The sequence below is a fragment of the Xyrauchen texanus genome, chromosome 39, assembly GCF_025860055.1.
Source record: "Xyrauchen texanus isolate HMW12.3.18 chromosome 39, RBS_HiC_50CHRs, whole genome shotgun sequence".
Classification (NCBI taxonomy): Eukaryota; Metazoa; Chordata; class Actinopteri; order Cypriniformes; family Catostomidae; genus Xyrauchen; species Xyrauchen texanus.
The window spans coordinates 9,739,362-9,750,374 of record NC_068314.1 but is presented as its reverse complement, the minus strand read 5'-3'; the positions used below and the strand labels follow the sequence as shown (position 1 = coordinate 9,750,374).

Here is an 11,013-nt window from a genome sequence, read left to right as displayed (position 1 = left end):
ATAACTCAAAAATATCCAAATAGCTTTTTAGACAAAAATGAAGAGGGGGGAGCTAATTGGATGTGGGTATTTCAGCGTTATAAATCAGCTCAAAACTAGAGTAGAATATGTGAATCGAGGCAACACTCTTTCCCGTCTGAGGAAGCACAAACGCACCCAGAGAGATGAGGATGGTGATGATGACCAGCCAGCAGTAGCTACATGTGCAAGAATCGACAGTTATGGGTGTGTTCGTTGGCAGCCAGAGGACTATCCAGATGGGGAAACATCAGCATCATTAAAGGAAAAGAAGCTTGAGATGATGGATATATTCAGCCGAGAGGGACTCAAGGGCGCTGAGAGAGGAAGGGTAGAAGACCTAATGGCAATCACTTATGCCAAACAGCGGGAATACATCAACGCAAAGCCTTCCCCAAGCATTCTGGATGTGTGTAAAGAGTGGCCATTTCTCTTTTCACAGAAGTTTTTATTGTCACACTTCACCACTCTCACCAATGTTGAACTATACACAAGACTGAATGAAGATTTGGACAAAAAGGGTAAAAGACTCCTGGATTTCTTCAGTAGTCAGATTACAAAGTGGAGGAAAGAAGTAAGAGCTGTTCTGAAGGAAGCCATAAAGAAGGACCGAGAAGGATCTGATGGCCTTGCAGCGATGCTTGTGATGTTGGCACACTTCAAAGAGCAAGAGGAGTCACTTTTTCTCATTGCTGATGTAAGTTCCTTAATTATTTAAATCTTTTATTTAGAGTTTTCAACAATTAATTGTCACATTTATTGTGGAAGAATCATTTTCCCTGATTAGAGTGAAACATTTTACACCCCCCAAATTGTCAATGCAGGTTGACGAGCCTCCAATTGTTCAATACAGGTTTGTGTCAGGTTTATGTTTTTGGTGGTTGAGCACTTTTTCCTTGATAGACCTCACCTCACAATATAACCCACATGGTGCATGCTTCTATCTCAATTCTTGGGTAAATGCTGGGTAAAGTGAGCCACTGTTGTCCACTGTGTGCACAATATTTTAATTAAGAGAAAATTGATGTAGTGTTGTAATTGATAAAGTTATTGTGGTACTTGGTTAATTTTTTTATGTGTAAACATGCACAAACCTTCGGAGCAAAAAAAAAGGCTCATTGCTTCCTTATCAACAAATTTAAAAAAGCTAGAGATAATATACCGTTTACCTTGTTTCAAGTAACTCTTATCTTTGCTGGCATAGGAGACTACCACTCCCGCAGACGCAGAGGCCCAGCTGTCTCTCCCAATCACTCCAAGGATCATCATGCTCGGTAAGTTTCACATTCAATGTTAACGAATCCTTTGAATGTATAGGGCACAAGCAAAGTTTCTGGAAAACACTAGTGAATGCAGATTGTGTCGTCATTCTCTGCCTCTGCACCAGTCAGGAACAGCACAGTCACTTCAAAAACTTAAGTTATGTGGAGTACTCTCTCATCTTTAGTAGCCACCTATAATGTCGTGATTGCTATTTCAGGTTGCTTGCTATGCCTGTATCACTCATTGTTTTTCTATCACCAAACCAGTTACTGCTGCTTAAAGGATTAGTTCACCTCAAAATGAAAATTTCCGAATAATTTACTCACCCCAATGCCATCCAAGATATCCATGTCTTTCTTTCCTCAGTGGACGAGAAATTAAGTTTTTTGTAGGAAAATATTTCTGGATTTTTCTTTGAATAATGGACTTCAATTGTAACCAACGTTTTGAAGTCCAAATCAATGCAGATTCAACGGTCTTTGAAGTGCTTCAACGGGCTGTGCAGGATCCCAGCTGAGGATTAGGGTCCTCAGCTGGGATCCTGGAATAATGTTCAGATTGAGCTGGGAATTACGTCATCAAGTCGAAAGGTCGCGCATGATGTCGCCGGCCATCTTTAGGTATTTCCACCGGCGATATTGAGGGCGACCTTTCGACGTGATGACGTAGTTCCCAGCTCAATCCGAACAATTGTAGTTAAAAAGTATATAAATTATATATTTTTTTAGAAAATGACTGATCGTTTCGCTAGATAAGACCCTAATCCTCAGCTGGGATCCTGCACAGCCCGTTGAAGCACTTCAAAGATCTTTGAAACTGCATTGATTTGGACTTCAAAACGTTGGTTACACTTGAAGTCCATTATTCGAAGAAAAATCCAGAAATGTTTTCCTCAAACTTAATTTCTCTTCCACTGAGGAAAGAAAGACATGGATATCTTGGATGGCATTGGGGTGAGTAAATTATTAGGAAATTTTCATTTTGAGGTGAACTAATCCTTTAATGCACTGCTTCGAAGATATGTATGCTCCCTGCCCTGTTTTTACAAAAATTTATGTGGAGAAAATCTTTTATAGAATGTATTGCTATGAAATATAATTTTTGTGATGAATCTTGTCTTTACTAAGGAGAGACAATCCTGACTGCAAAAAAATGGATGCTGTCGATCGAGGGGAGGGTCGTAATCCCACCTGGTGCTCACATGGCGGACTTCACCACTGCCTTGGCCGCTCTCTTCGCCTGTTACTATGAAATTAACCTAGAGTATCAGGTGGAAGCCAGCACAACACTGGAGTTTGTTCAGAGGTATTTTTTATCTTAAATAGTTTGATTGCAATGTAAAAGCAAATTGACAATTGAAAAGCTGTTCAAAATCATCTTCTCCCTTTAAAATGTTATGTAACAGGGCTGGGCGATATGTCTGAAAACTGTATCACGATATAAGTGTTTCATATTGGTCGATATCGATAATTATTGATATTTTTTATGACCCATTTAAAATAAGGACCAGGAGAAAAATATATTACATTTAAACTTTTTTATTTTAAACCTAAAGGATTAATTCACCTCAAAATGAAAATTTCCTAATAATTTACTCACGCCAATGCCATCCAAGATATCCATGTCTGTCTTCAGTGGAAAATATATATTTTTTTTTTGAGGAAACAATAGCAACTATCTCAATTCTCAATTGATTTTGATGGTAATATCAATTTTAATTAATATGCGCGAAGAAGGGAGGGAGAGCAAGACAGTTTGAAGACTGTGAGAGTGCACGGCCGGTGGAGGCGCTCTCTCTTCTCTCTTTCTGCTCGTTCTCTCAGTAACATGCGCGGGCGCCTGTCAGAATTGGCGCAGCAGTCAGTCATCTACTTTACATCACCCGCCGATCACATAAGGCTTTTCACTTATCACTCCACGGCGGTTCTGTTACTCAAGAATCCAACACGAGACCATGATATGGCGCAACTAAACTGTTACATGATTGGCTGGTAGCGTGTTACTCCCTACGTTGCTATGTTACCAGAAAGTGAGTGCCTTTGTTCATGCAACCAAACTTGCTTCAGCAACCTCTGGTTTCTTCCGACGAAGAAAAAAAAAATAGACCGTTTAATCGAACAGATTTTTTATTGATATTGATTACATGTCTATCGCGATACATATTGTTAATGTTTTATCGCCCAGCCCTATTATGTAAAGTATCTGAGTATCTAAATAGTGTAGGTTGAAGCCTCCTTACAACTTGAATGCTTTAGGAGGACTGTTGGGCATGTACACACTATATTCCTTTTACATAAAACCTTTTGGGAGAAATTGAGAGGACCCAATGCGGAGATGTCTGGGGAATATGATTTGCCCTGAAAAAACAAACTAGGAGAGTGGTTTATGTCCTGTAAACAGTTGTGATTTGCTAACCAGTTACTCATTACTTACTTAGGCCTGTTACTCCAAGGAGCATAGCCCACTCACAATATTTCTCCACTTCATTCTGTTCTGTGCCAGCTTCTCCAGATCTTGCCAGCTCTTTCCATCTCAGCTGTGACACTCCTCCTCCAGGTGTTTCTTGGTCTCCCTCTACCACGTTTACCCTGTGGGTTCCACTGCAGGGCTTTGTGTCATGGAATTATTCGTTTTACACAATGTGTGCCCAATCCATCCCCTTTTTCGTTTCTTTATTTCCACTTCTATCTCAGGCTGCTTTGCTCTTCTCCACAGCTCTTAATTCTTCATTTTTTTCAGGCCATCTGATGTTAAGAATACGTCTTAGGCAGTGGTTGAAGAATTGTAGCTTGTTCAGGAGGTTCTTTGTTGTTTTCCACGTCTCAGATCTTTAAAGTAGTATGTATTAATGCTTGAGTCGAATAGCCGTAGTTTGGTCTTGAGTGTGATGTTATGTGCTCTTCATTTGGGCCCCATCATGCCAAATGCAGCTCTTGCCTATTCTCCTCTTTACATCCCTTTTTGATCCGCCATCACTTGCTACCTACATGGAGTTGACTTCCTCTAGTGGTTGGTGGTTAACCATGAAGCTGGCCAGTGTCTTTCTGTTTGCACTTTGGTCGTTGTGCTAATGTGGAGACCTGTCTCAGCTGACTTCTGTTCTACCTCTCTCAATTTCTCTTGCATTTGTTGGTGTTTTTGGGGCAGTAATGTGATATAATCTACAAAGTCTAGGTCGTCCAGTTGTGTAAATGGGGTCCATTGGATCCCATTGCGCCTGTTGTTAGTGGCTTGCCGCATGATCTAGTCGGCCGCATGATCTAGTCGACCTTCGAAGAGGAATGATAATCGGCAAAGTAGACAGCCTTGACTAACTCCTGTTGAGATGTGAAATGCCTCTGTCAGCTGGCCTTTATGTATGATTCTACATTGCTCACTGCTCTTACAGTTATTCATTAATATGTACATATTGTCCCATCCCCTAACTCCTATACTCATGTTCATAGGTTTTTAGTCAGGATTAATCCTGACTCCAACAAGTGCACTGCCAAGGAGCAGATGAGCAAGACGACTGGGAGAGTGGTGAAACGGAAGACTTCATACATGAACCCCCATGTAATCTCCTTCATCAGGGAATTCACAGAGTTCTATTTGCTAACTGACTAGATACAGGTGAGGTTCTGAAAATAGCTTTAATAATAATTATAATATAGGTATATGTGGGTATAATATAATTAATCATAATTTGATAATAATAATTATTAGGGATGCACCGATATCGATATCGGGGCGATACTGAGCTCAATGTACTCGTAAAAATGATTTTTTTTACTCCGATACCAACAACTGATACCAGGCGTGTAAACAGTGTTTGTGTATAGAAAGAGAAACTCTGACAACAGAGGGTATAATGGGGATAAAAAAAGGCAGTCTATGAAGTAAATCTATCTTACTAGTGGAATATTAAACGAAATATCAGGGTTCGTACGTTTTGAAAAAACCTGGAAAAGTTATGGAATTTGAAAAATGCAAATTCCAGGCCTGGAAAGGTTTTGAAAAAATAAAAAGGCACAGAAAGTTTTGGAAAAGTCATTGATTTTTTTTTTTTTTTTTTAATTCATTTTTAACACAGTAATATGTGATTAATACAAAAACTGTTTAATAAAAAAATATTTCTCGTTGTCTTAAATGTCCTTATATTCGGGCGGCAAAACGTTCTGTTCACTTCCGATTCACTCGTTGCCTGAGGCGAAGTCGGTGCTGACATAAATTAAATTTAATTGAAATGCCAGGAAAGTGTAGATTTAACAATGTCTGGCTTCACTTGGAAACATACAATACATGGCTCGAAAAGGTCCAGGACCCGAGGAAAGCGAGATGTGGACTATGTTCTAAGATAATTGACATCTCTAATATGGGAGAATCAGCGCTCACTAGCCATGCTAAAGGCGCCAAGCACCAGGCAGTAAAGGCTGCGCGTGAAGGCTCAAGCATGACTATCACTAGCTTCTTTTCTCCTCCGGCGACATCGACCAATGTTAGGCTAATTGCAGGTTCTTCCATCACGAGTCAGGTTGAAGGCACAAGACAAGGGACTATCTCAAATGATAGACAAGACGCGTTAAGGGCCGAGGTATTGTGGGCGTTAAAAGTCGCAAACTCCCACTATTCTTTTAAATCGTGCGAGGATGTCAGCGCACTGTTCAGAGCTATGTTTCCTGACAGTCAGTTGGCAGCCAAATTTGCGTGTGGGGAACGTAAGTGTGCTTACTTGTGTAATTTTGGATTGGCTCCTTATTTTAAACAGCTCACTTTGAAGACAGTCACTACACAGATGTCTTATGTACTTTTATTTGATGAGAGCCTGAATAATTACCTACAGACTAAACAGTTAGATGTCCATGTCAGGCTATGGGACGGGCCCAATGTGAAGACCAAATACATCGGTTCAGAGTTCCTGGGGCATTCAATCGCCAAAGATGTTGTTGAGAAACTCAACAACTTGCTTTCACAGCTCGGAATGACCAACCTCATCCAAATCTCGATGGATGGACCGAACGTGAATTGGAAAGTGTTTGAAATCCTTCAAAAGCAGCTGCAGATTGATGTGGGAAAGTCACTTATCAACATCGGGTCGTGCGGTTTGCATATACTGCACAATGCATTTAGAGGCGGATGTAAAGCGATTGGATGGGACATTGAACATGGACTTTCTTGTCTCTACTGGCTGTTTCACGACTCCCCAGCCCGGCACGAGGACTTTGTGACAGCGACTGGATGCAGCACGAGCATGCTAAAGTTTTGCAAGCACCGGTGGGTCGAGAATGTTAACGTAGCGGACAGAGGATTACAACTCTGGCCGCATGTGAAACGATACGTGGAGATGGTAGGGAGAGGCGAACTCCCCAATCCAAAGGTGAAATCGTTTGAGGAGGTGAAGAACCGGTGTGCTGATCCTCTCTTCACTGTAAAGGTTGGCATATTCATCAGCATTGCGCGAGAAATTGAGCCCTTTCTCAACATGTATCAGACGGACCAACCAATGCTGCCATTCCTTGCTGAGGACATGACTAGACTGATCAAAGGTAAGCTTAAACATTAAATCCAATTGCCATATGTTACTTGTCTTCTAAGTTGAATTTATTGACATTGTTGGACAAATTACTTCCAAAATGTAATTGATGTCACTCGCGGACTGGAAGCAACATATCTCGTTTTTTCGACATCTTATCACATTATTTCTACATATGCTGTGACATTCTAATCTGCATTAAGCCAAGTGTTCTTAATTGTTTTCTATGGGAGGAAAATGCTTAATGTGTAGGCCAATTAAACGTTTGCGTTTATAGGCTCTACTGATTTTTTTTTTTTAAATATAACCGACTGTATTATGATTTTTGTATCATATTTGTTAAAATATTATGTTTTTTATCGGGAGACATGAAGTGGGTCAGATATGATTTTGACTCATTAGCCTACGTAGTGTTTTGTAGAAAGCCTTTTCTTTAAAGTGAATTTCGTTTTGTATAAAATGTATCTTAATTATTATTTTTTAAATCATCAACCAATTGCCTGGATTTAATAAATAAGAAGAAAATATAGCAGTCATAATCATGACATGGAGGCGCCGGCACGGTCACTTGAACTTGAGCGCATCTCAACATAAATTAACCGAAATATACCTCACAGACATGAGAAATCTGAAACAATGAAACAATTAAAAAAAAAAAATAATAGCCAGTGATGAAATGTTTTGTGTTGACACAAATCTTGGATGTCCATGTCCTAACTGCTGGGAGTCTCACACAACGCACAGGACACGTCCAATTCGCAAACTAATGACTCCTTTCAACCGATTAATTTTAATTAATGGTTGAAACAACTGATCTTTCCAACAGTGAACTCAGGAGACATCTGAATCTGTAACACTTTACAATAAGGTTTTATTTATTACATAAATTACTAAAAAAAATGTATTACATAAATTACAAAAAAACAGTTTGCTTAAGCTTTAAAATAATTAAAAAAAAAAGTTCTTTTTTTTCAAAGTATATGACTTTATTTTTCCACACAGTGCAATTAAGAATCGATTAGAGAATCAGAATCATCAGTAGCATTATTGATACAATCTTATCAATTCCCATCCCTATGTGAAGACAGTAAAATTATAATCATACATGTTTTTGTTATATTTTTTTTTTTGATAGTTAAAAGATTAAAACATTTTATTGAGTAATGACACTGAAGTAGCATATATACCCCTTATTTTTATTGTTTGCAGGACTCATGGGCCGATTTGTGGTGGACATGCACCTGAAGGAATCATCCACACTCAAGCTCCTGAATGTGCCTTACCAGGACCGTAACCTGCACAAAGATGCTTCTCAAATTGACCTTGGGTTCACTGCAGAATCTACACTAAAGCAACTTAAGTTCACTAAACAGGTTTCAGATAAGCAGTCCCTAGAGATAAGATTGGACAGTAAGAAACTTCTGATGAATCTTCTTGACAAGCTGCTGGCAAAGGCTCCTGTGAAACACACCTTAGTAAGATGCCTACAATGCTTAGACCCGAGACACATGGCCAAATCTAAGGAACAGTGTGTTAGACAAATGATGATAGTACTACGCAGTATTGTGGAGGCTAAACATGTAAACAGCACTGTATGTGATGATGTGATGAGAGAGTTCCGGGAGTTTTGCGATTTGGCTAAATTACAGACTAAATTCAGGGATTTTGACCCCAAAGCAGAGCGTGTGGACACACTGCTGTATGAGACAATGGGGACCAACCCCTCTTTTTCCAGACTGTGGGATGTAGTGAAGGTTGTACTTGTGCTGTCTCATGGACAGGCAAGTGTAGAGAGAGGATTCTCAATAAATAAAGAGCTAATTGTGGAAAATCAGAAGGAATTGTCTTTGGTAGCTCAAAGGCTCATTGTTGACCATGTCAGGTCTGTTGGAGGTGTATCAAATGTAGCCATCACAAAAGATTTGCTTCTGTCAGCAGGAGGAGCCAGGCAAAGATATCATGGCTACCTTGATGAACAAAAAAGAGTGTCAAAACAGGATGCAGTAGACTTAAAGCGGAAGAAGCTTAGTGACGAACTCCAAGGTCTGAAAAAGAAGAGGGCCACCATTGAGACAGATGTGTTTGCCCTCGAAAAATCTGCTGATGAATTGTCAGAGAAAGCTGAAAAAACAAGTTGTCTAACGTTAATTTCCAAATCAAACAGTTTCCGTCGGACAGCAAAGGAAAAAAGAGCTGCTCTGTTCAACATTGAGAAGCAAATTGATGAAAAGCTTGCAGAAATGAAAAAGTGAAGTGTGTGTGTGTGTGTGTGTGTGTGTGTGTGTGTGTGTGTGTGTGTGTGTGTGTGTGTGTGTGTGTGTGTGTGTGTGTGTGTGTGTGTGTGTGTGTTTAAAAATGGAAGGTTATGTCCTCCATATGTGTTGTAAACTTAAGTAGGGTGAAAAAAAGATTAAACTCTAGTTGTGCATTCACTGTTCAATCTCCACTACTGCCCAATTAGTTGTTAATTTGCAGTTGCTGTGTTTTATCAGGACACTTATGTACATTTTACTTATGTATTTTATCCTGTGTCCTTCAAAGATCTTGCACTATGTTTGCGTTTAAGTAAATGTGTATTTTGTATTGAACCACATACATTGTCATCCATTTTATTGTTAAACCTCTGAGGGTAAACTTAAACACATATTTTTATTCTTATAATGTTGACTGACATTTTGAGGAATACATAGTCATGGAAATGTGCCGAAAAGTCATTGAAATGTCATGGAAAAGTCATGGAAAAGTATTGGTTAAAATGTGTATGAACCCTGAAATATAGTAACAACATTGCTTTGGTGCCGTGGATTGAGCGTGCAGCGGGACAGACGCGTGAGCTGGTCGAGTACATCCCTTTAACCAGACGTCATTGGAAATTTTGTAGTTCAGTCAGATGCAAATGGCAAAGAAAGTCAAATAAGACATTATGTAGCTTATCAACGTTAACTGACGAGAGAGAGACTTGTTGATTGCTCTTGACTAAATCATATATGTAAGTAAAACATAAACTGTTACCTTATTTATTAGGGCTGGGTAAAAAAATATAGATTTTTCGATTTTAATCGATTCTCATTTTTACAAAACCGATATCGATTCTTAAATTTCAAGAATCGATTAGTCATCCTGTTTTCAGTTGATGAATGAATGGAGCATTGTAGCACGCCTCCCATCCAATAACTCGCAATAATCTTTGTGTTTTGTTACTATTGATATGAAACTGTCTCAGATTTCAATTTACGTCCATTTTCTTACGATATTCAAAAACATAAATACAGTTTTGGCGCTGTGGCGTGAGATTGCTCTGGCGCAGCTCAAGAATAGATAAGCAGCAGCGCGGAGCTCACATGATCTTCTCTTCCGCCTTAATAATACCAGTTACAGCGCGAAATAAATATGAATAAGCATCTGAAAGTGTGTTAAAAGATAAGAGTAGGCCTACAACTTATCGAAATCCGTATCATGTCACATGGAATCGCTCAATCAGTGTTTCAACCATGGAAAGACGTAAGTAAATCAGCTTGTAAACGATGTCATGTAATGTCACATTTACCTCAGAAAAAACATATCCAGTGACCATAAACTCATTAGTCAGCTAGAAAAATTAACTCTAGAGAGGAGCATTTTGCTAGATATATGAACCATATTACATATTCATTATAATTGTTAATGTTATTCAATATTTATTAGCCTGACTTCGTCATACTCATATTCTAGTCAGAATGTGAGTCTGATACTGCTCCATAGGGCTTTGATTGAGGCGTGTCTTAACCGAACCAGGAAAAAAAAACTCTGCACTCAATTGGATAAACCTACAACCAATCAGAGCAAGCAAACGGCAAGGAAGGACGGCAAACACATCTTTACGATCAACAAATATCTTGATTGCAGTTCTCTGTTCGTCTTTTAAAATTAATGCGCTGTCGATTTATTTTACAACAGACACGATAGTGGAATCTATACATCTCAATTCTCCAGCTGCAGTCATCTTTGTTGTAAACCAGTTCAAACCAAGCGCTCTTTGATGACGTGATGAATACGTAACTGTAGATCATCTGTCCATCATCGTATAAAGCCCGCCCTGGCAATTTGATTGGTATCGGTGCATCCCTAATAATTATAACGACTCATTCTGGTTCCATGAAACCTACAATGAAAACGAGTCCACTTTTAACCGCAGCATTTTCTGTCATCAATGTATGACAAGTAGTGCTGTTAACGTTAAC

General features: G+C 39.2%; 2 protein-coding genes across 2 annotated transcripts; both read left to right on the top strand.

Annotated features, from left to right (window-relative positions):
- Nucleotides 1–37: 37 nt before the first annotated feature.
- On the top strand, nucleotides 38–6,096 carry LOC127632461 (uncharacterized). Its single transcript, XM_052111039.1, has 5 exons — nucleotides 38–715; nucleotides 1,223–1,292; nucleotides 2,409–2,586; nucleotides 4,728–4,893; nucleotides 6,029–6,096. Exons 1-4 carry the CDS (start codon nucleotides 38–40, stop codon nucleotides 4,885–4,887), a joined length of 1,086 nt encoding a protein of 361 aa, XP_051966999.1. The 3' UTR covers nucleotides 4,888–4,893; nucleotides 6,029–6,096.
- LOC127632965 (uncharacterized) lies at nucleotides 5,384–9,371 on the top strand. The gene is made up of 2 exons (XM_052111815.1): nucleotides 5,384–6,806; nucleotides 8,003–9,371. The coding sequence occupies exons 1-2, from the start codon at nucleotides 5,507–5,509 to the stop codon at nucleotides 9,043–9,045; spliced, it is 2,343 nt and encodes a 780-aa protein (XP_051967775.1). The 5' UTR covers nucleotides 5,384–5,506; the 3' UTR covers nucleotides 9,046–9,371.
- The last annotated feature ends 1,642 nt before the right edge of the window (nucleotides 9,372–11,013 follow it).